Consider the following 24871-nt stretch of genomic DNA (forward strand, 5'->3'; position numbering starts at 1 on the left):
AGCTGAGCTATGTTGTTCAGTCATAACAAGGAGTGTCTGATAGAACCTGCTGGGCATTTTTCAAGGCAAACACCTCAGGGAAAAAAGTTAGATATTTTCCCAGATACTCCCCACTCCCTTCCCTCTCCCCTTTATTCCAGCTTTAGTATAACATTTTCTGTTTATATTTATGTGCATCTTTGCTTCTTAAAATCACCCTCAAGAAAGCAGACCTATGGCTAGAAGATAGTAACCAGATAAATTAGTCATAGAAATTGGCAGCTGTGAAATATATGTACACAGAAGAAAGAACCCAACAGAGGATATGTTAAAAAGGTCTTTAATAGATATAATGGCTGCATCAAAAAGAAGAGAGCATTTAAGCTTATATTTTTATACAGACAAGCAAGTATAAGCTTCACGTAAGTAGTAAGTAACTCTCTGGAAATAAAGTAACTAAACTATGAATTACAAAAAGCTTATAATAGAAAGAACCAGAAATCCTCAACCATTACTTTGTTACTCTGCTCCCAGTCATTACCATGGCCAGTTACATACTGCAGCCATTACCATACCTATAAATTGTTTACCTAGACAGTGTCTTATAGCAATTCTGTATTTAAAATGTGATAAAATTGGACTGGAATTACTGTATGTTTTATATGGGGATTCTACAGTAATGGCAGAAGTAACAGTAACATCTGCTTAAAAAGTCATGATAATTTAGAGCAAATCTTCTTTAAGAGATTAATTATATACAATTTTAATGTTCAAGTAAAGCTCACTGATTCTATGCATACTTCCCTAAAGAACACAGCAGCTCTTTCATTACAAGATACCACTGAGAGAGAATAAAGACATCTGACAGAAGTGTGAGTTCACACCATGTTCTGTAACAAACAAGAAACCTTAGATCTTGGCTGCAGCTTAAGTAGAGCATTTTCTACAAAAATAACAAACCTACTTTGAGTCCCAGTCTTGCAACTCATACAGTGATATGTAAGCTTTCCATTTTTACTACAAAGGACACTGCATGTGTTGATCAACAATAACCTTTTATGGTAGCACTCTCATATGCAGTCTTGTCTCTCTATAACCAAAATAAAGGAATTTAATCCCTTTCTCTGAATTTCTATAAATTCTCACCCCCAAATTACAGCTTCTTCATTACAAAAAAAAAATAGCACATTTCTATTCGAAACTGCTTACCTTGTCTTTGCTTAGTTTTCAGTAAGGTCTCTTAACTCCAGCACTTGATATTTCTTTCTTTCCTGTTTGACTGGAATAACATTGGGCACGTTCTTTTGGTATGCTTGAAATTTCTTTTATATTGCTGAAGGACAAAAAGTGAGGCAAACAGTATTTTTCTTTAGAATCAGCCCAACACACTTTTCTTTCACACCTACTTCAGAACTGAGATATACTATGGTTTTCTACACTTTTAGCTAAAGGTAAACTGCGTGATACTAGATGACTACAGTTCTATGATGGAGGAAAAAAAGATAGTATGAGCCCCAAAAAGCTACCTCCAACAGAGTAATAATAGAAAAATCAAGAGGGAGAGAGATTCATATTTATATTTGTTACAACTAGCCACTCTTTCCCCCAGCCAGTTCAGCTAGAACTGAGTGTATACATAAAACAACACACGCATTCTACTATACAAAGAACTCAAAACAGAAGCCTACAATCATTTCAGGTTGTATTTTCTTATTAGCTGGTATTAAAGTTCAATGTCTTTAAATGCACTGAATAAAAAAACACAACATACCCTACGACTAGCACCAAGTTTCCTTTCTGACTATGATGACGATGTATATTAGAATAAAAAATAAAAATGGGGTAGTTTACTTACACACACTTTAAAAAAAAATCTATTACAGATATTTTTATTACAGTGCAAATGTACCATCATGTGCTTTCTTAAATTAAGATCTCTATATGTAGTCTGCTAATGTTCCTACATTTTTCCTTGAGTACTTTACAATTTCAAAGTAATCATTGTGCTGTACTCCTGTTCTTTGAGAAGGCTAACTACATGTGAACAAATAACCTAGAACATCATATGCTGTAATAAACAGTGAGATGGTGCTAGAGCCCTTAGGTTTCACTTTACCCTCTTTCAAAAACAGACACACATTTGCTCTTACCCATTTCTCTACATTATTTTCACATCACCAAATTAACACACACTAGCGTTTATAGTCTTGGAGTTAGCATATCCCCTCCTGTTCTTAATAATTCAGTGGAAACATTATCAGCACCTGGTGCCATATTGTTCCTGGGTGTTCTGATTGCCTCTTGATTCTTCCACAAAAAGCTCAGCTGACTGGAAATTTGCTGTTTGTTCGCCTTTATCCATTTCAACATTAAAGAGCTCATTAGAATATTCCCTCCATCTTTCTGTAATTGCATTCTTTGTAACTAAGATTTCCATGTTTGTCCTTTATCTGACTCATGCACAGATCACACGCTTATCTCAAATGCTGATATCCTGGTAAAATATTCTGAAGTTCACTTATTACAAGATCACTTCAACTGCTCAGAGCCATGCTGTATTATCTTTATGCTGAGACATTTGCATTACCAGACGTACGGGAGTAATGAAAATATCACCACATATCAGTATTATTTTCATACACCCTCTCATAAACAGTCTATTGTTTGTCCTTTAATTTCTGATGTTTTTTCTCACTCTTTTTTTTACTGCAAGTTTTCCGAAGGGCACATTGTGAGGTGACATTCAAGCCTGTTCCCATGCATCTCCTTGGTATTTATATTTTCAAAGAGGAACACAATAACAACTACTTTCTTCTTAAAAACAACTCAGTCATTATTTTTAAGAGACAGCAAGATACATCTGAAGCACCAGCCTTTAATAGATTTCCTCACTGAGGGCTGTAAAGCCATCAGATAGTTACCAAAACTTCCATTATTCATCATGAAGTTTGTTCCTGGGGTACAAATTCGTAAACTTCAGGAATTTCACTTTTTAACCATCTTTTATTGGACGTGGAATTGCAGGTGCATTACATCACAATTACCTAGAAGACGTATTATGAAGTTTACTTCAGCGTTGCAGTTCAGTGTGACAGATATGGTGGAATCCCAACGGATTCTGTTTTCAATTGCATGGCCATGATTGAAACAAGTAACTGTCCAAATAAAGTTTTAATTTCTTCAATACACATACATGGTATCAGGTATTTCTAGATTCTGACACAAGCTGCACATTTGCTTCTCAGTGTCCACACACGGCTTTTCTTGGCCTGCTTTATGTCCTCCCGCAGTGATGTCACTAGTCTTTGTACAGGATTAAGAAGAAAAAAAGAAAGAAAAAAAGAAAAAGGAAGAAAGAAAGAAACGTGTATCCAGAATTGTTGTTAAGAAAGACTATGGATTGTGGACTAACCCCATTTCAGGCTGGGAAACACGATGCGCTTAATTACAACGTTTATTACAACACAGACAAATCGTTTCTTCGCAGTGAATTCTTGAAGAGCTCTGTTTTACTGAGGTGAAGAAAGTCATCACGCTGAGGTAAACACTGCTGAAAATTCTGTCCCGGACTACGTGTTTTTATCAGAATTGTAGTTTATCAATCGTTGGAAAAAATCTTCAGCGCAGCCATCCACCTCCACTCCGGTTCCGGGGTTGCTGTGCCCCGACTGCGAGCAAACGCAACGGCTACAACCCCCCACAGCCGCACGCCCTGTGGCCGCGGGCCCCGCCGCGCCGTTCATCCCGCTCAGCTCCCGCCCGCGGGTCCGCGCCTGCTCCCTCAGCACAGCGCGCCGCCCCGCAAGGCCGCCTCAGCGCTTTGCCTGACGCACACGCGAAAGGCGCCTCAGCAGGCCCGAGCCCCCCCACTCTGCACTTTCGCCACGCCCTTGACGTCAGAATCCTCTCCAGACAACCGACCGTTCTGCCTCACACCGCCTCGAACTACCCGCACCGCGGCCGTTGGCAGCACGGAGTCTGTCCGCATTGCACGCTCGCTTAATTTCTCGCTCGAGTCCCAGAAGTTTGAGGCGAATCTATCGAGTGCCGGAAACCAGGCAGCTCTCTGTCCGACTCAGCGGAAGCGGAAGGCTCGCCATTTTGTTTCGGGTGATGGCGACTGTGCTGCCCTGGAGCTGTGGAGTTTAGCGCGGGCCCGGCCTCCTGGGGGACTCGCAGCTCGGACAGTCATTGGTACTGCGAGTTTCCTCCTCCTCGTCGCGCCCTCCGCCGATATACGGAGGGGTCGGGGGCTCTCGACGGATCGCAGAAGAGGCAGGCCCGCCGCCCCTCATGTTGTTGTCAGGCGGGGGAGCGGCTCCCGGGCCCCCCGGAGGAGGTGGAGGAGGAGGAGGTGGAGGTGGGAATAGCCGTGTGGAGCTGCTGGTGTTCGGCTATGCCTGCAAGCTGTTTCGAGATGATGAGAAGGCTCAGTACCAGGAGCAGGGGCGACACCTTATTCCTTGGATGGGAGACCCCAAGATCATGATCGATAGGTCGGTGTAACACAACCCCTAGACTGTGCTGCGAGATCTCCTGTTATAGCCTCTTTCTGTGCCTCCCCTTGTGCTGTGGGCAAGTGAGGGCGGGGGATGAGCGGAGGGCTCGCTGCCAGATGTGTGGGGATCTTCATTGGCAGCGTTGGAGGGCCGCGCCTCTTGCTAGGCTGCTTCCAGTGCTGTGTGTGGAATGCTGCTGTCCCCGGCAATGGGAACTTGGGGTTCCCCTCTCTGGCAGTGTTGGGAAGTTCCCATCTTTTTGACACTATTGTGCGGGGTCTTCCTCCTCCACTTGCTTGGTCTGAGTTTGCAGAGTGGAATGGGGGAATGATCTGTTTTCCGTGCAAAGCACAGACATCTTTTCTCACTCGAAAACCAAGAGAGCATGGAAGCTTTTATTAGGAGCGTTACGCATTCTCCTAGCAAGCAGGGTGCAGTGTGGGAAGTGAAAAGATGTCTACCCACTTTGCAGAAAATGAGATTTATTTCTGTATAATCTTGACTACAAGCTGTTGATGGAGTACCCACGGAGCAATTCCTCGTCTGATTGCATTTTCCTTGTGCCATGTATGAATTATGTATCAACCAGAATGGCCCTGGTTTTGGGCGCTTGCTTTTCAAATTTTATGTTATAGGTGGCTTTTTAGGTTGTTGAGGAGTAGGTACCAGAGAGTACCATGGCTAGAGAGTGTATCAGAATCTGGTGGTTTGAGTTTTATTCTGGTCTCTTAGCAATATCAGCGGTGTAGAGTAGGATTTAGAAACAGTTTATTCAGATGAATTTTCTAAGTATTTACCTGGAGAAAGAAAATTAGAAGTCAAGTTGGGTATACATGAGTGGAGCTCTAAAAGTACAGTTTAGTACAATTTAAGAAGAGTTATGGCTGACCCTGACCACCTCACTGGGAAAGATGGCAGGATTTTGGCTTGAAAAGGATCACATGGCATACTATTCATATTTGTTCCCTCAATTTCATCGTTGATTTAATGCTAAGCATGATTTTTCTTGTTTCAATTTAACACAACTGTAATTGTCTTGAAAAAGAATCCACAAGAGTGGAGAAAAAAGAAATAACCTTGTGCAATGTTGGATTCTTATGGTTGAAGTTTATTTGTTAAATTTGAGTAAATATGAGTATGTGAAAAAACAACTGTATATTGATATTATGTTGCACTTTTTGTTTACATGAGAAGTGTTATAATACACACTTCTGATGGCAGCTCAGTTCTGTGATTGATCTTATTAGTAGGTAAAGGCCATTTTGTGGTTATATACAGCAGTAACCCAGTTTGTGGTAGTCACAGAAATTGTTGGGAGCAAAATAAGTATGTGCATGTACGTACATACATATAATACCCCAAAAAATCAAATAACATACATGCAAAAGTTAAGGAAGCTTGCATTTACTAATCCTATAGACTCCTTTAGAAGCTTAGATTCTTTTTATCTCCAGCAGCAGGAAGTCTTCATTTTCACCATTTTGAGAAAAGCACGTTGCTGTGAGAAGACATGGGTTGAAGGTTCTCTAACAGAGCTTGATTAACCAGACCTACATGTTTCATTAACTTTTTGCTATTAGAATATTTACTTTCTTTGTTTTTGGTCTAGCAAGTTGGCACAAGTCAAGAGTTGTGTGTGGGAAGACACCTCAGCGGAGTGGACTTTACTGACACTTTTCAATCAGTTTCTTTTATGATGCACACACATTTTCCCAATGCAATGCTTTTCTTGCAAATAAAATTATTTCTGCGTAGTAGAAAGGAAGTGTACATCATTGATCTTTGCCGTTTTTACGGTGAACCTCCTTAAATTGCATGTATATGTTACTGTTCCTATGTATGTGTGTCTCTCTATCACATAACCCAGAACTTATTTCCTCAGCCAAATGGCTAGGGGCCGAGCCTAGCCATGATTTTACCTCCAATGGACGCAAGTTTCTATGGTGAAGATATCTCCTGAGAGTTCGGGACTAGCAGAAAGAAGCGAGGAAATTTCGACCGTTTGGTTCTTACGGATAGGTATTTATGTATTCGGGTTTGTGTGAATGTAAGCTATTTGACTTTCCAGAAAACGATATTTTGCAAGTGACGTTGATTGGTTGGTTGAACCACGTACGGTAAGAGCTGTTAAGGAAATGGATCCCGCTTAAACTATTAAAGGATAGCTTTGCCTTTAATTGTAATAATTTTTTAGTTTCTTTGAGAGGAATTTAGACTATTAAACAAATTTTCAATAGTTGGTGACAAATGATAAGCAAAATTAAATGTAAATTCTAAAAGGAAATATGCTTTAACATAAAAGTGCTTTTTTTGTTGGTTTTTTTTTTTCCCCTTTTTAATGGGTAAGTATTTAAGTAGTCACATGAACTCAAGCCCTAAGTTTTTTGCATTGACCAGCTTTTTCGTCCTGCAGGTATGATGGGCGTGGTCACCTGCATGACCTTTCTGAATATGATGCTGAATATTCTACGTGGAACAGAGATTATCAGTTATCTGAAGAGGAAGCTAGAATAGAGGCCCTCTGTGATGAAGAGAGGTATTTAGCCTTGCATACGGACTTGCTTGAGGAGGAGGCGAGGCAAGGTATTGCTCAAGGAAACTTCCTTAGTTAGCACATGTTTAAATAAATAATTATGAAATTAAATTAACTCCTACTTATTTTATACTCTCTTTTTTCTGATGTTATCTTGACAGTATCCAGTGGATTCGAAAAACGGGAGTCTTTGCGTATGTGAGAGGACCACAGGATAGTTTAAATATAGATCCACACAGAAATTGCCCTGATTCTGAGGGCACTGGGATTTCAACCCCTCCCCCCAAAAAGAATAAAATAAACACATCCTGCTTCTTTTCCAGTGTCATATAACTGAAAGTCATTGTTCTTGTCTGCATAAATGCGTTAGAGTGTCTTAACCATCAGCCTTTATCTCTTCAGGGAGATATTAGTAGTCAGCATATGTACATGCTGCCTTTTTCTATTTAATTTTTAATGAAAGTTAAATTGATTAGGTGAAAACGTCTCATCTGAAAACTTAAGTAAGAATCATTACCTTTTATTTTATTTTATTTTTTTATGACATAAGCTTTTAAATATGTTGTATTAATTGATAATTGTGTTTTTGTTCAAGAGGAGGAATATAAAAGACTGAGCGAAGCTTTGGCTGAAGATGGTACCTATAATGCAGTGGGATTTCGTTATGGCAGTGATTATTATGACCCTTCAGAACCCACTGAGGAGGAGGAGCATCAGCCTGCAAAACAAAGAGGTAAGGCATAAAAATAGTGAGCCTTAGTTAAGGGGAAGAGCATAGCTCTTCTGTCTCCTATGATAATCTTTAGTTGAAGCACAATTGCATTGTGAAATCTTAAGGAACCTTTCAAGTGTTAGCGAACTCTGTCTTAGTGAAGTTAGGATTGTTTAATTAGTGATTGGTTGTCTTTAACTATATGTTACTGGGTTACTGAGATAGGAGATGTGCTTGTTTTACCAGTGGGATATAATGCAGGATTGTTTTAGCTATTAAAGATTGTTTGGTTGTTCTTGCTGTTATGTGGGGAAGGCTGGCTGTGTCAGAGCAGTGTCATTGGTGCTTGCATTCCACCAAGGGAGCTTTCCTGGGTTCTTCAATACTGATGCTGAATTTGTGTTGTCTTGTTCAGTATAATCATTTGTTTTATTCCCTTATGTCTGGTAGATTACATAACTGAATACTTTCTATGTCTTCTTTGCATAGTTTTTCAGTGTTTCTTGTCAAATATTTGTTTTGCATGTTGTGAAGATTTGTTTACAGCTTGCACCTTCCGAAAAATTGGGGATTGTTAAGAACATGTTTTTAGTTTGGCTGCCACATTGGAAAAGTGAATGTTCCCCTCCCTTTGGTTGCTAAAAATGGAATCTGTTGAACCTTATAGCATGTCTTCATCGGAAGAAGCATTTGCAAAGCTGTGATAACATGTCGTAGTGTTATAGTAAAAGAGTTGTGAGTTCTAGTTTTATGTGGGTTGCTGTACATGTTTTTCTTTCCTGGAATGGTGAGATACCTAGAATAATGTATTTCAGTTTTAATGGAATCATTCTTCCAGGAGTAAGATACAGCTTGAACATTACTGAGTCATTGAAAAAGAGAGAATTATTCCAATCTTCGAGTTAATATTTATTTAATCAATGTTTGATACTGCATGGGAGTGCCATACTAAACTATTACAAAATCTTTCATTGTAATGTGAGAGTTCTAATGCTGCTGACAAGAAGCAGAAATCCTCATAGTAGCTCATGGGAACATTATCTTAGTTGTTAATTTTCTTATCAGACTACTAATTGAAAACTTATAGTAATGATGGATGACAAAGGGGCATGTTCTAGTAGAATTTGATAGTAGCTGGAGAAGAAGAGAGGAACATCAGTATTATGTTTTGCTATAGTTGAAAATACAGCTTTTTAATAGGTTGTTGTATGGTAGCCATTTCCAATAATATAGGACTATAAATCCTTAAATTGATAAATTGTAATAGAGTAAAATTCAGTATTGGAAGATGGATGTAACTGTAACGGGAATTACAGACTGTAGTTCTGTGAACACTTCAAATATTAGCTGGAGCTGCTGCCAAATGAAACAGAGTTGTTCTTTGCCACTTCTTCCTTCCCCTAATGTAGAAATTTCTGTGGACTTAAAATGTGGACTTAAAATGGTTGAATATATAAAAAAAAAATTGCATATAGCAATAGAAAAGGTTGCTGTCTTTCTTGCATGGTAACAGTTTGCATGCGAGCAGTGACTACGACTCCTGATGCACAACTATGCTGTTCTGTTGCCTGTGTCCATAGTAACCTCACATGGGTCAGGAAAACTAGTAGTTTATAGTGTGTAAAAGCATCTAAACTGCACCTGCATTTTCTAAAGGACACAAAATATTGACTTGAACTTTCATGCATGCATTATTGTACAAATGTCATTGCTTTATTTACACTTCTGGTCCCTGCAAGGTTTGCATTTAACTTCTTGAAGCTGACCAGGAATAAAAATGTAACATCAGAATGATACCACATTACCTTAAGATACAGGCATAGACCTCAGTGTCCAGGTTACATTTCACCTCCATTAAGGTTTCTTTTTATTTGTACTTTTTAAATTGCTAGAATATAACTGAAGTTCGTTTTTCCTTAAAATTTTAAACCGTAGTTAGAAGAATAGACAATGCTGAAAGTTGAATTTAAATGTAAACTGCTTGAATTAGTATATTTTATAAAGCAAGATTTTTTTTTTAGTAATATTTCTGATATTAATAGGATGTAATTGACCTTTGTAAGGTCAATTTATGTAATAAATCTGTTAAATATTTGGCTTGCTGAAGTTGATATGAAAGCAACCATACCAACTTGAGGCTGAACTCTAAAAAGAAATAGAAACATTTATTTAATCAATTACTAAGGCAACTACTGGTGTATCTCTATAGGTTACGAAAGTGGGTTTTATTCTCTCTATTGCATTCTTCTACAGTTTTCATTTGAGCAAGGAATGTGGTAAAAGTACTTGTTTGTATATGCAGAAGTGGTAGATAACAAGGAACTGAAGTCAGACCAGATGCTGTAGGTCTTAATAGCTTTACAGATACTGAGTGTCTATATTTTGTTATGAGAAGATTCACCCAATGCATTAATTCTGTATAGATTTTCTAGTAAAAACAAGGAATAACAATAATGAAAATGCGTGTTTTCAGTTTGATTTGAGACTTATCTGTCTCCAGCTCTGTAGAAGCCAGGTCTGATGTGTATAGGTTTCTCTTTTTCCTAATACCTCTGATAATACCTAATCTATGCAACCTTACTCATATTTGTATAAACAAAACTACATGTAACATCAGGCAGAGGAATCATGTCTAAATGTCTTTAGTGTTACTGTTTATAGTTTCATCTGAGAAATTTCTGCAGTGGGCATGCTTTTAGATAACCTTTGTTGTAATTTTTGTTAATATTTGGATACACTGTCATGTTATGTGCTGTAATATTTTGCTCTGTTGTTTGTTGTAGAAACAGCTCAGACAGAAAACGTGGAAGAAAATGAAGAACCTTTTGTTGCCCCTCCAGGACTGAATGTACCTTCTGATGTGGAACTGGTATGTGTGTACTTTTAATACATACTGCATTTCTCTGGATTTTCAAGGAGTTTATGGTGCTTTTTCTCTATTAATTTCATTTTGGTGGACTTGAAATTACTCTCAAATTGACCTTCATTTCAAATGTACTTCTTTAAGTTCTCTTTAAGTCTCTTGAATCTTCTTATTTGTGCTGAAATTATGACTGTGCTTACACTAAGTGTATTTAGTATCACTTCAGGTGTTACAGATCATGTGGGAAGATGGATGTGCAGTCCCAGTCTGAAGGGTATAGGAAGTGACTGGACATAAAGGCTGCATTGAGACTAACTTAGACAAATAATATATTTCTAGAAGATTCTGAAATAACTTCAAAGTTATGGAAGCTTTTCCCTACATGTGATTGTACCAGGATTTGCTACATTCTAAACTATAGGCTTAATGGCAGCTTGCATGTTTTCCTTGAGGGAAACTGAACAGTTCTTTTCCTTCCAAGATCCTTCACTGATGTAATATTAGTGTTTCAGTACAGTTATAAACATGAAGACTTTAATTTCAAGTTTCAGAAGAGAAACTGGAAAGTCTCATAATATTCTTCTATACTATGCTTGCCTTTGGCTTGCCTTCTCAGCTTGATAATCTTGAATAGTCAAGACTTAAAGTAATTTTTTAGAATAACTGATCATGAACACAGTGTATTTGTTTAAGACTGTCATCTGTTTCATTACCCATTAATTGAAAATTCCTGTTTTGTTTTGTTTCTAATATATGACTAAGAGCTGTTTAACATCTCTATTATACAGTGTTTTCTATTTTTTTCTGTGCAATCTTACAGTATATTTCAACAGTTAAGTTCTTGCAAGCCAGCTGCTGAGTTCAGATTTTTGTACATTATTGCCTTTATATTAGCAGTTACCCTTTAGTCTTAGGAGTGTTGAGTTCTTGGTTAGAAACTGCTTATTTGGCATTTGTATGCAGTTTCCAAAAAGTGTCTGCAGGTGAAAGAAAGTATGCTTGTTTAGAAATCTTTGCTGACTTTTGTTCTGAAACTTCTTATAAATTACATAGTTGTGGAGTGTGGGGTTTAATTGAGTAATTTCTCATGTAAGTCAGCTATTGACATTCAGTGTATTCAAATGAACAGAAACTGAATGGGAATGTTTAGTTTGGTTTTAAAACAGACCAGCAAATCCTAAAAGTCTAGACAGCAGCTCTGAAAACAATGTGTGCTTGACTCTGGACTGGAAATCTTGGGAATATTTTTGTGAGCCGTGGTGATGATGATGTTGTTGTTCCAAGCGAATAATTCAGTTTTAACACTGAAAGTTTATATTCTGTTGTGGGTTTTTTTTTGCGTGTGTTAATTCAATTGCTGTGAAGTATATTGCTCACTACCCTGCTGTCTAGAAATAATAATTTGCCATTACATTGATTCACAATTTATTGGCAAATATGTACAGATGCATTGCATTTTGTTAACACTGCTGTTTAAATAAAGATCCAGAGGCTGAGTTGTTGAATGTTGAGTGTATGGCAATTCCAGCTGCAGCAGTGATGTCATTCTGGAACATAAAAAACAAGAGTTATGTCATGCATACATGTCTTCTACTGCTTAGATTGTGGTCTGGGTTCATGGGCAAGGTTTTCACCACTGCATTTTAAGAAGTCTGTGGATGCCATGAAAGTGTGCAGTATGAGGATATTATCAGTTTTATGAAGAAAGTTTGAAAATCGCTGTGTTTTCTCAAAAAAGAGCATATTTGAGAGGCAAGATAAGATTTCCAGGCTCAGTCAAGAGTGAAGGGTTGTTGTTTAACTAGCAGTAAGGAATACTCACTCGGGAAAAATTTTTAATTACCATAGTAATTAAAGATTGGAACAGAATATGAGACTAGATGATAGCACTTCCATAATTTGACTATTTTTCTGTGTTCTGGCAGGCAGTCTTGCTTTTAGAAGTTATAACAAATAGTTCTAATCTGTTTAATTCAGTCTTTTTTATTAAATGTTGTAGGAAAGTAAAGTATATCTGTGACATCTGCATTTACTGGATGGTGATTTAATGCATTTTGCTTTGTAAAATTTCTGAAGTTTTGCAGATCACTGGTGTTTCAGAGCTTATAAACAATGTCAGTTTCCAATTCAAAGCCAGATAGTAATTTCTAGTACGATCTTTCTTGAGCTTCCTTGCTGATTTGTTGCTTTGTTCGTAAATCTCTAGGCCTTGAAATACGTGTTATATTTCAGTGTAAGAACTGCAGAAGAGGATAAATTTCATATACGACTAAATTGTGAAACAGACTATGAACAAAACAGTCTATTTGTTGAGAACCTCATTATCTCTAATTAAAATAATCTTCAGTAGTGTTCTAGAGGGACAAGTGAAATTTGAAACAACTAATTATTTTTCCTGATTGAACATGTTGTTCTAATATAGATTCCAACTGGCTGAAAATAATTTCTAAGTATGTGCTGTTTACTGTCATTCAGACTTTCTCCCTGAATAGAGCACCACTGTCCCTTGTGCTTCTGATCTTCTGAAAAAGATTTTCTGAGGTCTGTGGCATACGTCTGCCTTCGGACCAATAAAAATTCAAAGCTGAAGTGAATTGTATGACATTTCATTTATTATAGGAACGCACAGTTTGTTGAGCACAAGAAAAAAAGAGACCTATCTAAGTATGAAATTAAGAACAGTTAATGGTGAATTTATTCGTTCTTGTTCTTCTCACTCCTTGACATAGCATGGGATTGCAGGAGTGGAAATGCATAGATGCTACTTACATTTCTTCGTTTTCTTTTACTGTTAAAGTAGCTAATGACTCTATGGGACGTGACAGCACTTAGAATTGCAGTATGTTTGTCTTACAATGCAACATGTCCCTTCCAAAAAAAGACAGAGTAATAGAATAGCTTGGGCTGGAAAGTACATTAAAGGTCATCTAGGTCTGAGCTCGGTGCTCCAGATGGGGCCTCACAAGGGCAATGTAGTAAAAGGTTTTTATAGCTAGGGAACAATACTTGCACTTTCAGAGATAAGACCATGCATGGTGGATCTCCAGAGCAGTTTGAGATCTAAAGGTAGATCCGTTCTACATTGGCACTGCTATGTCAACAAAAATGTCTGTCTCCTCTCTTGTGCACCCTGTGGTATGGCTCTGGAGTGTGCCTGGTTTTAAAGAATGTTTTTGCTGCATCAAGCAGAATTTGTTCCCCAGTTCAATTTGGTGTGAAAGATACAGAACATCTTGCAAAAGAAAATGAATGAGCTGCTGGGGGAGGTGGGGACTGTTTTTTCTTTCTCATTGTTGATATGCTTCCACCAGTTGAAAGTGATGATGATACTGTTGGTAGAGGAAGCTGAGAAGCCGGTCAGGGATCTGCTGCTCTTTCTACTTCCTTCTGGAGTTTGGCAGACTCTACAAGCTGCTTATGAAAATATAAATACATGTTATTTTACTCCCACAGCCGCCAACAGCAAAAATGCATGCGATTATAGAACGAACTGCAAATTTTGTCTGCAAGCAGGGAGCTCAGTTTGAGATTATGCTGAAAGCCAAGCAAGCACGCAACTCCCAGTTTGACTTCTTGCGATTTGATCACTACCTCAATCCTTACTACAAATTCATTCAGAAAGCTATGAAGGAGGGACGATACGCTGCTCCCTCTGAAAATAAAGCAGATGAGAAAAAACGTAAGTAGTTGCTTGTTAAATAAATGGCTTTGGGGTGTGAATCAATGGGACATCCACTGATCTTTTTAGGTAACATAGCCATATATTTTGGGGGTATTGTAGTAGCAGTACTGTTACGCTGTAGCTGAGATTGATGTGATGATTCAGGATTTTCCTTAAATTAGATAAGCTTTTCTAGAAGAAAAAATTGTTTAAGAAAACTTGCTCATACAAAACTGTTACAGTCTTGGAGCTTTTATGAATACTTCTATAGCACTAGTCCAACAGAAGGTTTATTGATGACTAGCAGTGTCGTCATTTATCTGTGTTTTTGTGAATAAGCAGATTTATGAAAAATGTTGTTACTTAAAAGAAGAACATATGCTTGTCCTGTCCCCTCTTCCTTGCAAATAAAAATCTGTAGCAAACCCAAGTTAAATCCAGACATTGCTTTTATTCAGATTCGAAAGTCAAATCTGAGGAAGAGGATGATGACGATGATGACGATGATGGAAACTATCTGCATCCGAGTCTCTTTGCATCTAAAAAATCCAGTAGACTTGAAGAGCTCGTGAAGGTACTTCATTGTATTAAAGTAACTTTCTATTTCTAAAATATCTGCTTACAGGGCATAAAGGTTATGATATGCAAGCGTTAATCTCCTGCTAACAAGTTTAGCTGTCCTTGAAACAAATGTATTTTGATAAAAGCTGAGATGAAATGTTTTCAGATTTTAGTAAATAAAATATTGACGTAATGTAACAATTTTAGTGAATAACTTTTCAGCAAAATTATTGCTGCTCTTAAAGTGTAAATTTTGCTGGAAGTGTTAAAGATGTTTTTATTTTCTGAGTTTGATTGGTGATGGAACAAAGGGAATGACAGATGGTTGTACACATCTGAGGTTCCCAGAGAAATGGCAGCAATGCTGTCTGATATTTAGACAAGTCAGGTCAGATTCTGTGTCTTATTCCAGCATTGTATGTAAGTAATAAAATAATAACCACTTATTTATTCATGATATGGATCTGTGTTTCTATCAAATTAAAGTTTGGGGTTTTTTTGGTTTGGTTTGATTTTTTTCCACAAGTTTTTGAAAAATAAACCGATTCTGATATAGGAGCTACAGAAACAGTAATTTCAGTATTTGGACAATATTATTGATAATTAATTAACGTAATCCAAATTAGGTTGATCATACCATGTTTTTTTAAATACGTACTTCAAGTTTTAACCTATTCTTAATCTCAAAATTTTTTCAGCCTTTGAAGGTAGTAGATCCTGATCATCCACTTGCAGCACTGGTCCGCAAAGCACAATCAGATAATAATTCATCAACACCACAATCAACAGATGGGGCAGCTGTACAAACATCACAAGTGGAATATTCCTCTGATTGTAAGTGCATTCTGATTAGACAGCTGGTGGTGTGCGGAGGCTAGTGGGAAGAAAATACGTTAAATTCATATCTGATCATTCATAACTGATATTTATTCTTTTCCAATCTCCTCAGTCTTTGAAGGTGCATTCTTCCACTGAGTAGCTATCAAATTGCTACCACCTTAGAAAAAGCTTAAACAGAGTGGGGGCAGATATTTAAAGCTCATGCAGCTTTTGTGTATTCTCATAACCAAAAAGGTGAAGTCAAATTTAATTGCATTTATGTGCCTCTAATGCTTTTCAAAGTCCCTAAAGTTGAAAACCTTTGATTTCTTAGATATAGAAATACAACTTTTTCATTTATGTAAGTGGATATACAGTTGTAATAATATTGATACCAAACCTGGTAATGCAGATGTATTTGCCAGATAAGAAAAACTGTTTAGATGTTCAAAACAGTTTTTTACCAGCTTTGTATGGTTGTAATACTTTTATTTTGAGCAATAGTATTTAGAAGGGTTGTTAATAAAGTGGAACTTTTTAAACTAACTTTAAAATTCTGTTGTTTTCTGTATTGAAAATACATTTTGCTCTTATAGTAATGCTGTAATTTAATTAATTGGCCAGTGATAATAGCCATCTAATTCCTCAGTGTTACTTTTGAATATATGCTCACCTTTCTTAATGCATACACAATTTTAAGTAAGCTAAACTGCCTGAGGTGAGTTAGTTTAGGAGGAATTATTTCATATTAGGTTGTTTTTTGTAGGCTTCCTCTAGTTCACTTTTTTATTATTATTTCTACCTATTTGGCTTCCAACTGTCTCTCAGTATATTCTGATCCTGTCTTTGAATCCATGCATTTCTTCATTTTTTAACATGATGAATTAGATACCATTTTTTAGTGTGTTTCATGAATCTAAATTCTTGTGGTTTTGTACTGATGTAGTTGTTACTTTATTTTTTTATTAGATGTCTTTCTTTTAAAAGAAAATTATTCTTAAATAAATGTTTTTAATGTTTTCTTTATAGCAACTGTGGCAGCCATGTATTATAGTTACTATATGCTACCTGATGGAACCTACTGCCTTGCACCTCCACCTCCAGGAATAGATGTTGCCACCTACTACAATGCCTTGCCTGCAGGGGTGACTGTATCAAGCACTACAGGTGTAGGAACTGTACCTCCACCCCCTGGTACGACACCTCCACCTCCCCCTGACACAACTGATAGCAGCAGTGGGTTAACCTCTACCACAACTTCTACAAGGTACCACATAATTTTATAGATATGCTTGTTTGGTGGAGGAATCTCTTTTCTACACTGCAGTACAAAATATTTAGTGACAGCTTTGTGATTGGTGATGCCTTAGTCACGTTGCCATTATCAGTACAGCTTTGGTTACTTGGTTTCACTTTGGTCTTTGATATTATGTGTGGTTATTTTATTTGTCTTCTATGAACTTTTTGCTAGTTGGAAAATCAGCAGTTACTTTAACTGCATAATGAGACCAAGGAACAAGCCTCTATTTCATGTGTTTTGTTAAAACAGGAGACTGAAAGGTATTTATATTCTATTTATAAAAACAGTGTATTTTTTATGTTTTCAGCACAATTGCTCCAGTGGTTGCCATTATACCTCCACCCCCAGATATCCAACCTGTTATTGACAAGCTAGCTGAGTATGTTGCTAGGAATGGGATAAAATTTGAAACAAGTGTTCGTGCCAAGAATGATCTCAGGTAAGATAAAACATTATTTCACTCTTTATTTTAAAAGTTGAGGATTTCATTTACAAGTATATTAAAATGGCATGCTGATCTCAAGAAGGGGATTACTTTTTTTTTTTTTTAATGAAATTCGGGGACCTACTGAAAGGTAATGCCAGAGTGTTATTGTTCCAATCATCAAAGCACCAGAGAGTTTCTGTAGAAACCATGCTCTCAGCATATAAGACCTGGAAGTTTACACATACATTGCAGTCCTTCCAAATACCAAATAGGGTTCCATCTGCAAGAAAGATTTAGACAGCAGTGGATTGTTGGTATTTACCGTGTTCATGTGCGTTTTCACAAATTCAGTTTTCTTTTAACAGATTTGAGTTCCTACAACCATGGCACCAGTATAACCCTTATTATGAATTTAAAAAACAGTTCTTCCTTCAAAAAGAGAGCAGTGACAACTGTCAGGTATGTGTGTTAAAACTGCAGTGTAAGTGAGCAAGACTTGCTTATCGAGTGTATTACTGTGAGACTTGTTAAAAATTGACCTCTGAATAATGGAGAACTTGTTCAGCAAAGGGTGTGAATGCTTTTTTTGTTGCTTTTTAATTTTGTATAGCATTTAATTTGGGATGTGTGAGGTGATGTGATACTTAGTTCTTGCTTTTTAGTGTGATCAGCCACTCACTGTGGTTGTATTCTAAAATGGCAAGCCATGAATCTTTTGAATATATGCCTTGTGGAGGTCTAGAGACTTGTAGAATTAGGATTAGTGTTCTTTTGTCAGAAAGGTGAGATATAAATTTTTAACAGCTTCATGATTCTTTGTAAAGTAGTAGCTAAACTACGTTTTTGGCATGATTTTTTTCTAAGGGAGATTTTATAAGAGAAGAATACTGGCACGACTGACTGAAATAATACTGGACCTTCAAAATCTCATGACAGCTTATTACTTCCTTTGCTTACTTTACTCGTGTAATTAGAAGATAGTATCCAGACTTGGCATCCTTATTTCTAGCCATTCTCATGTTAGCTAATAGCATTAGATTGTTTGTTCTCTTACTGAAAAGAAAATTGCAAATATTATCAGAAATATTTTATCTGATGTTAACTTTTCATGGGAAAGAGCTATTTTCTTTTTAGGCCCTATGTCATTTGTCATCTCAAGGCTTATATTGGAGTGCTCAACAATTAATTACTTAAACTGAAAGAAGGTAGGCCTGTGGGTATACTCCTCAAAATAACTTTCTGGAAAATGAAGAAATTCAATAATATTCAATGTTTGAAACACTTGTCTCATATTTTAACTGTGAAAAATGCTTTGAAAACACTATTTTTAAAGATAAGCTGTAGTAAATATAATCTTATTCAGTTGATAAGTTACATGCAAAATCATCCTGTTCCACAATGATAGCTTTTATTCTAGAATTTCTTATTTGCAAACTAGTTTGTTGAATTCATATGAGTTACATAATTAATTAATTGGGACTTAATATTTACTTTCTGGGGAAACTGCACCCCAACCAAAAATGTTTCCTTTTAGGTGTTCCTGTTAGGAACCTTTTCCTCCTAGGTGCTTGCTAAGAAGTAAGCAGAAAAACTGGTTCAAGTTCCCTGAGGTTGTATATGGCAGCGTATATCATCCTACTGCAAGATTTTGTAGATAATGACATGCTCTTTAATTTTTGTAGAATAAAGATTTCAGTATTATTTTTATGCTTTAATAACATAAGTATAGGCAACTAATGCAATTGTTTATTCTCTATTTGGCCATTAAAGTTAATAGAGAATTGTACTATTGGCTTCAGTAAATACATGAAGTCCATTTCTTCCCCAGGGATTTTCAGTAATTAGTTCTGTTGGTAGGGGAAGGGCTTCAGGGAGCAATGAAGGGATCCCTTCAAAACATTATGTTTCAATATTAAATATATTTAACACCGCGTTGAGAGAGACTTATTTAAATGTTAAATTATTTAATGTGATCACCCAACTTGCTGTGTAAATATATTTAATATTCTACAATATCTGTCTTGGTACTTCTATAGTATGAGTTTAGAAGTTTTCTTGAATGATTCAGTCACATAACAGTGACTGTTTACTCTTCTGAAAATCATAGAAGATCTGTACTACGTCAATTTAGTGCCACAAAAGCCATTGATAGGTCTGATGTTCTTCAGCAAAAGGTTAGAAGTCGTCAAACATTAACTTGTGTTCATCTCTATAATAACTTGACTTTGTAAAGAAAGTATCATGCAATTGTATATTAGCAAAAAATGTCAGGAGCTTTCATTCTGTCACTGTCAGTCAACTTTAATGGATTTTGTCCTGGGCCCTGGAGGTCAAGACCTAAAAGGATATACTTTGGAAAGAAAGTGTATGCTTTTAGGGTCTAGTTTTAAAAAGCACCATTTTTAAAACAGTTGTTTGGCAGAAGTGTACTGGCTGAAGAACGTTTCCTTACCTGTAAAATAACATCTTACTGCAGATCTTTAGTCTGTGCAGCCTGTGGGTTTATGTGAAGCAGTGTGTTATATTTATAAGAAGCAGGCTTTCAGTCTTGACTGCTTATAGAGGTACAATTAGCTGTTGATAGTGATTTTTGAAATGGCTGGCAGAATTGCAGCTCCCCAGGCACTGTGTTAACTCTGTCATAAGCTATTCAGTTGGTAAGTTTGCGTATTTCTTTTGAAAAGGGAGTATCTTCATCCGAAGATGTTCCAGCAGATACTACCACTGATGCACCAAGTGAAACTCAGCTTGCAGATGGGCACACACCTGAAGATGGATCTGAGCCAAGTGCTAAGGGAGCTCTAGAAACTAAAAAGGATGTTCCTCCTAAAACTGTTAGTGATGGCAAATTGGTAAAAGGTATGTTGGCACAGTTTGTTGGCCATAAAAATATTTGTCAGCACATATTGAAGAAAAAAAAAAAGGAGTGGTGGAGGGTGTGGGAAAGAATTTGAGCATGCAGAAAGCATTTTCACTAAATGCTCAGAAAGAAACAAATAATCAATTTGCTTGTTTTCATATTTTTTTATCAGACAGTGAGGTATTTACTGTCTGACAGAATAAATTGTTTTGTTTCAATTTTGTGTGAAGTTGAAAGCTTTCATCAGCGTTCACAATAGAATCTTATTTTTGTCATTTAAAACTTGACAGTTATAAGCTCCTTGTGACAAAGAGGTTATTCCTTCTGAATAAAGGAACACTCTTAGAAACCATATGTGTGGAGGAAGTGCACTAGGCTTATTACTTGGTTAATCAGCATGTTGGATGATGGTCATATTGAAAAAAAAAAAATCCTTTTTGTGTCCAAGTGGACTGTTGTTCCTCTTGCATTTGTAGCAGCAGAGGGATAATGTGGAAGGACTTCTTGAAAGACAGTCAGCTAACACACTCTTGTTATTGTGTGAGACGCATAATTTTGAGTGTGGGAGACCCTCAGCTAATTTTGAATAGAGAAACATTTTACAACCATATAATATGGTTTGTGTAGAGTGTCTAGAAAATGGTTTGTATCTGAAATATGGAGATTTTTAATTTGAGACTGAACATTACAGGGCAAATGAAGGTTCCAAAATTTCTTCAATGAAAAAAAAAAAGAATGGTTATGTTGTCCTATCCCCAGAATAAAATCACAGTGTGAGGATTATACAAGCTTACAAGCTTGTTTGTTGTTTGTTTGGTTTTTTTTTTGGTTTGGTTTCTTTCATGGTATAGGCAGATGTTATGGATGGTTAAGTCAAATTCAACCTGCATTCCACTGTAGTCCAATGATGTGTAAAATCTAACCCATTCATTCACAGCATCATTTGCTCCAATAAGCTTTGCAATCAAGGCCAAAGAAAATGACCTTCTTCCTTTGGAGAAAAACCGTGTCAAATTAGATGATGACAGTGATGAGGAGGAAGAAGAGGGCAAGGAAGGCCAGGAGAATGCTAATAGTGCTTCAAACAATACTCCAGCTGTTACCACTCCTTGTGTTGCTGTTGAAGAGAAAAAACCTCAACTTACACAGGAGGAGTTGGAAGCTAAACAAGGTATCTCATGTTACATTGAAAACAAAATGACAGATTGAGTCCTTCGTAAAGCATAGCATTTTGAGTATTTTCAGTCATCACTCTGTGATGTTAGTAGGAATTGGGTTCTTTTTTCCTATTCCCACAGTTCTTTGTTTATTTTTAATATGAATTTTCATTGGTTGCTCAGCTAAAACTGATACTATAATATGTTGTCACTGAATGCTTTGACCTAATGCGTGATCTTACTGTTACTTATTTTATTCACAGCCTTGGAATAAAGCACTAAACTTCTGATTTCCAGTTTGCATTAACACAGCCCAGAAAAAGACATGTCCATTTCTCATTTTCTTCGCAGAACAATGAAATGCTTCCAGCTATTTTTCAATAATGTAGCATGCCCATATACACTAATATCACCTTGCTGATGTTTTGTTACTGTTACAATGAAGTGCCATTAAATCTTTGTATGGGTTTTTCTGTTACTGTGTTTGTGTATGTAAGGGCACAAAGGTAGGATGTGTGAATTTGAATGAAGTAGTCTTTTAATGGAATCATCCCCCAGGCAGTTGCACAGTAGAGATTATTTAATAAAGTAGAGATGCTGTCATGTGTACCAGCTTAAAAACTTAATATTTTCTTAGAACTGTAAGTATGCCACAGGAATTTAATTTTTTTCATTTTGAAAATATACTTTTTTCACTCCTAAGTAGTAATTTCTTTCTACGCAGAGTATGCTGTAGTGGTACAGATCTAAAGCAAATAGGAAGTATTTTCCATGATAGTACATGAAGCGTGAGAGATGATTGGAAAAAGCTGTATGTGGGTAAACTGCAGCTAACCAAATAAGCTATGCTGTATGCACACAGAACACAAAACTGGAAGTGTAAGATGGAACAGGTTAGGCAAAATTTCTATTAGATGCATCACTAAATGAAGTGTGTTGTTTTCTTTCTTTAATCACATAACAGTAATTGTTGCTTGTAACAATGGCAGAACAGTTTCTGAAGCTATTTAGAGGTTTTTTAAGATGTATGCAAATAGGATGGAAGATGTGAGGAAAAGATCTGGCCTGTGAGAAAAGCAAAATGGAGACTCTGCATTACTTTAAGAAGTATAAAGGGGAAAAGCCTCCAAATTTACGCTGCTACAGTTTTAGACAGCTATCATAAATACTGAGTAAAGCACAAGTGTCCTGCATTTTCAGGATCAGATTTTTATGTCACTTTCTTCAAGCTTAAGGATTTTTACATATCTGTTAATGCTTTTTGTTAGGGAATTGACATTATCTATAAACTATAATGGTTAGAATTTCATAATTTCAAGCTAATATGTCCTTACTAGTGCTTTGAAAGGAAGTACTAGAAAAGGTTTGTGTATATAGCTGGGGGGGATGTTTGGTTAGTCTGTTGGGTTTTGTTTCTTTGAAGGAAACTTTAGTTGCAGATGTGTGATTCACACTAAACTTAATGTTTGTCTCTCTTAGCAAAACAGAAACTTGAGGATAGACTAGCAGCTGCAGCAAGAGAGAAGCTTGCACAGGCCTCCAAGGAATCAAAGGAAAAGCAGCTACAAGCAGAACGCAAAAGGAAAGCTGCACTGTTCTTGCAGACCCTGAAAAATCCTCTGTCAGAGGCAGAAACTGAGAAGGTTGAGGAGAATGCCTTCAGTGTTGAGGTAAGGAGGAGATAAATTTCTCTTTGCCATAAAGCTAGCAGAAGACTTGCAGGATGTTAATCTGACAGTATTTAATCAGATTGACTGAAGAGATGGAAGATCTTTCCAAATGGAGAGAAAGTTATGTTTTAAACACTGTTGATCTTTTTCAGTTATCTGAGATGTTTCTTACATGTCAGTTAAGTACTGATAGAGAAATATGATGTGAAATTCAGAGTTCAGTTTGCCAGTTAGAGAAAGCAAAATAAGCTTGCAAAATTAACTCTGCAGTAGTGGCCCATGAATTTGAATGTTTCCCTTTCAAATTTATGTAGGTATTTATTTTACTGTTTGCTTTTTTAATGTGTTTTGTTGTGAGTAGACGTCTTCAAGATTTTAAAATAGTTCTCAGCAACTGAGCTTACTTTTCAGTTATTCTGGTGCATTTGTTGATATTTTTTATTTTATTTTATTTTATTTTATTTTATTAATTTAGCTGATGTGAAAACTGCGATAAAAAGGTAGGGAATTGATCCATACAATTTAAGGCTTCTAGCTTGAGAAAATAAAGGTGTAGATGGGAAAAATCTAGACTCTATAATGATTGTCACTCATCATTATGTTAGTTGAGTGTTTCATGCAGATGCTTTAAAAGATTAGAATGCTAAGAGATTTTCCTCTTAGGCTAAATTTCAGTATAAGACTTAAGAGATTTATTACTACTATTGTTATTAGATTTTAAAAACAAAACAATTTATGAAGTGGTGCAAAATTCAAACATGTTTGTACATGCTCCTCTCTGGGCAGATTGTCAATAAAGAATTGAAACAAAAGTTCAAATTGAAGTGATTAAGCTCACAAAGTTAGATCAACATTGATTCAAAATGCTTATTTCTATATCGTTTTAAAAAGAAAGAGATAGTCTGCAAGAAAAAGGAACTTGAAGTACAAGCTACTGGGAAATTCAGATTACAAATTCGTGTTTTATAATAATGAAGACAAAACTGGAATTAAAGTCTCAGCTTTTTCTGTGGTAACTTTTGTACTTCAGTCATGTTCAGCTCTCTACTAACAGTGAAATGTATTTTGTTGACTTACTCCAGTAGACTGTTTACTTTAACAGTATATTCATAATTTTGATTTGCATCTTCAAGATGGCTATATAGAAATTGAGAGATGGTGTTTCTAGAATTTATCATTTCCAGCTTGTTGAAATCTGGAATAGATAAGAAGCATACAAATACTGTATTTTTCATCTCCCTTCTTTAGTTGTAGATACTGGTTCTAGAAATACTTCTCTGCAAATTTTATTCTTGAAATATAAAACAAACTCTAAAAACTTGGATTAATCAAAGCCACAGATCTGTTTTTTTCCTGTTAATGAATGGAAATTGCCATTCATAATAACTAAGAATTAACGTATTTCACATAAACCCTTTCTGATTTCAGTAAAATAATCACAATTTTAAAAGCCTAAGTAAGGGATTAACATTTATTATATAGGAAAATCCTTCTAGTATTGATTTCTTGGTACATCGTAGCTCTGTCCTGAAACTTTTCTCTCCATCTGTAAGTTTTGGCAGCAAAGCTGTAATTTCAATCCAAATATCACATTCCCACGTGCATTATGTATTTTCCATTTAAGTTCTTCTTTGCTTAACTTCATCCTTTCCCTAGAGGAGAAGGAGCTAGTTTCCTTCTTGGTTTTTGTTCTTTTTTTTTTTTTTCTCACTCATTCTGGCTGTTACGGTGAGCCACTCTCTTTCTGCCAGTGCTTGTCATAGTTTACAAAGTGCAAACTTTACTTCCAGGAGTGTCACCCTTTATTTTTCTTTCAGCCTGAGCGTTGTT

The 24871-nt window shown here is 36.4% G+C and overlaps 1 protein-coding gene and 1 long non-coding RNA gene across 7 annotated transcripts in view; one reads left to right on the top strand and one right to left on the bottom strand.

The window, feature by feature from the left end:
• Window positions 1-3735, bottom strand: part of LOC116228674 (uncharacterized) — a 357464-nt gene extending 353729 nt beyond the window's left edge. Inside the window, exons 1-2 of the long non-coding RNA XR_016458702.1 lie at window positions 2244-3735; window positions 1189-1312 (exon numbers count right to left, since the gene is read on the bottom strand). This is a non-coding gene — a long non-coding RNA (uncharacterized LOC116228674). The remainder of the gene's footprint in view (window positions 1-1188; window positions 1313-2243) is intronic.
• Window positions 3736-4016: 281 nt separating this feature from the next.
• The window catches only part of SFSWAP (splicing factor SWAP), a 48160-nt gene continuing 27305 nt past the window's right edge, over window positions 4017-24871 (top strand). For 5 of the 6 annotated variants that reach the window (XR_016458696.1, XM_031592728.2, XM_031592727.2 and 2 more), the window contains exons 1-13: window positions 4017-4475; window positions 6892-7061; window positions 7607-7744; window positions 10507-10592; window positions 14040-14265; window positions 14706-14821; window positions 15507-15642; window positions 16657-16894; window positions 17235-17366; window positions 17720-17813; window positions 20039-20213; window positions 21152-21385; window positions 22851-23041. Coding sequence is in view for 5 of the 6 variants with exons in the window: in XM_031592728.2 (XP_031448588.1) it covers window positions 4273-4475; window positions 6892-7061; window positions 7607-7744; window positions 10507-10592; window positions 14040-14265; window positions 14706-14821; window positions 15507-15642; window positions 16657-16894; window positions 17235-17366; window positions 17720-17813; window positions 20039-20213; window positions 21152-21385; window positions 22851-23041 (2139 nt within the window). In the remaining variant the exon portion in view is untranslated. The remainder of the gene's footprint in view (window positions 4476-6891; window positions 7062-7606; window positions 7745-10506; window positions 10593-14039; window positions 14266-14705; window positions 14822-15506; window positions 15643-16656; window positions 16895-17234; window positions 17367-17719; window positions 17814-20038; window positions 20214-21151; window positions 21386-22850; window positions 23042-24871) is intronic. The other variant, XM_031592731.2, reaches the window with a different exon arrangement.

This window comes from Phasianus colchicus, chromosome 18 (genome assembly GCF_987193195.1).
Source record: "Phasianus colchicus chromosome 18, bPhaCol1.hap1.1, whole genome shotgun sequence".
Taxonomy (NCBI): domain Eukaryota; kingdom Metazoa; phylum Chordata; class Aves; order Galliformes; family Phasianidae; genus Phasianus; species Phasianus colchicus.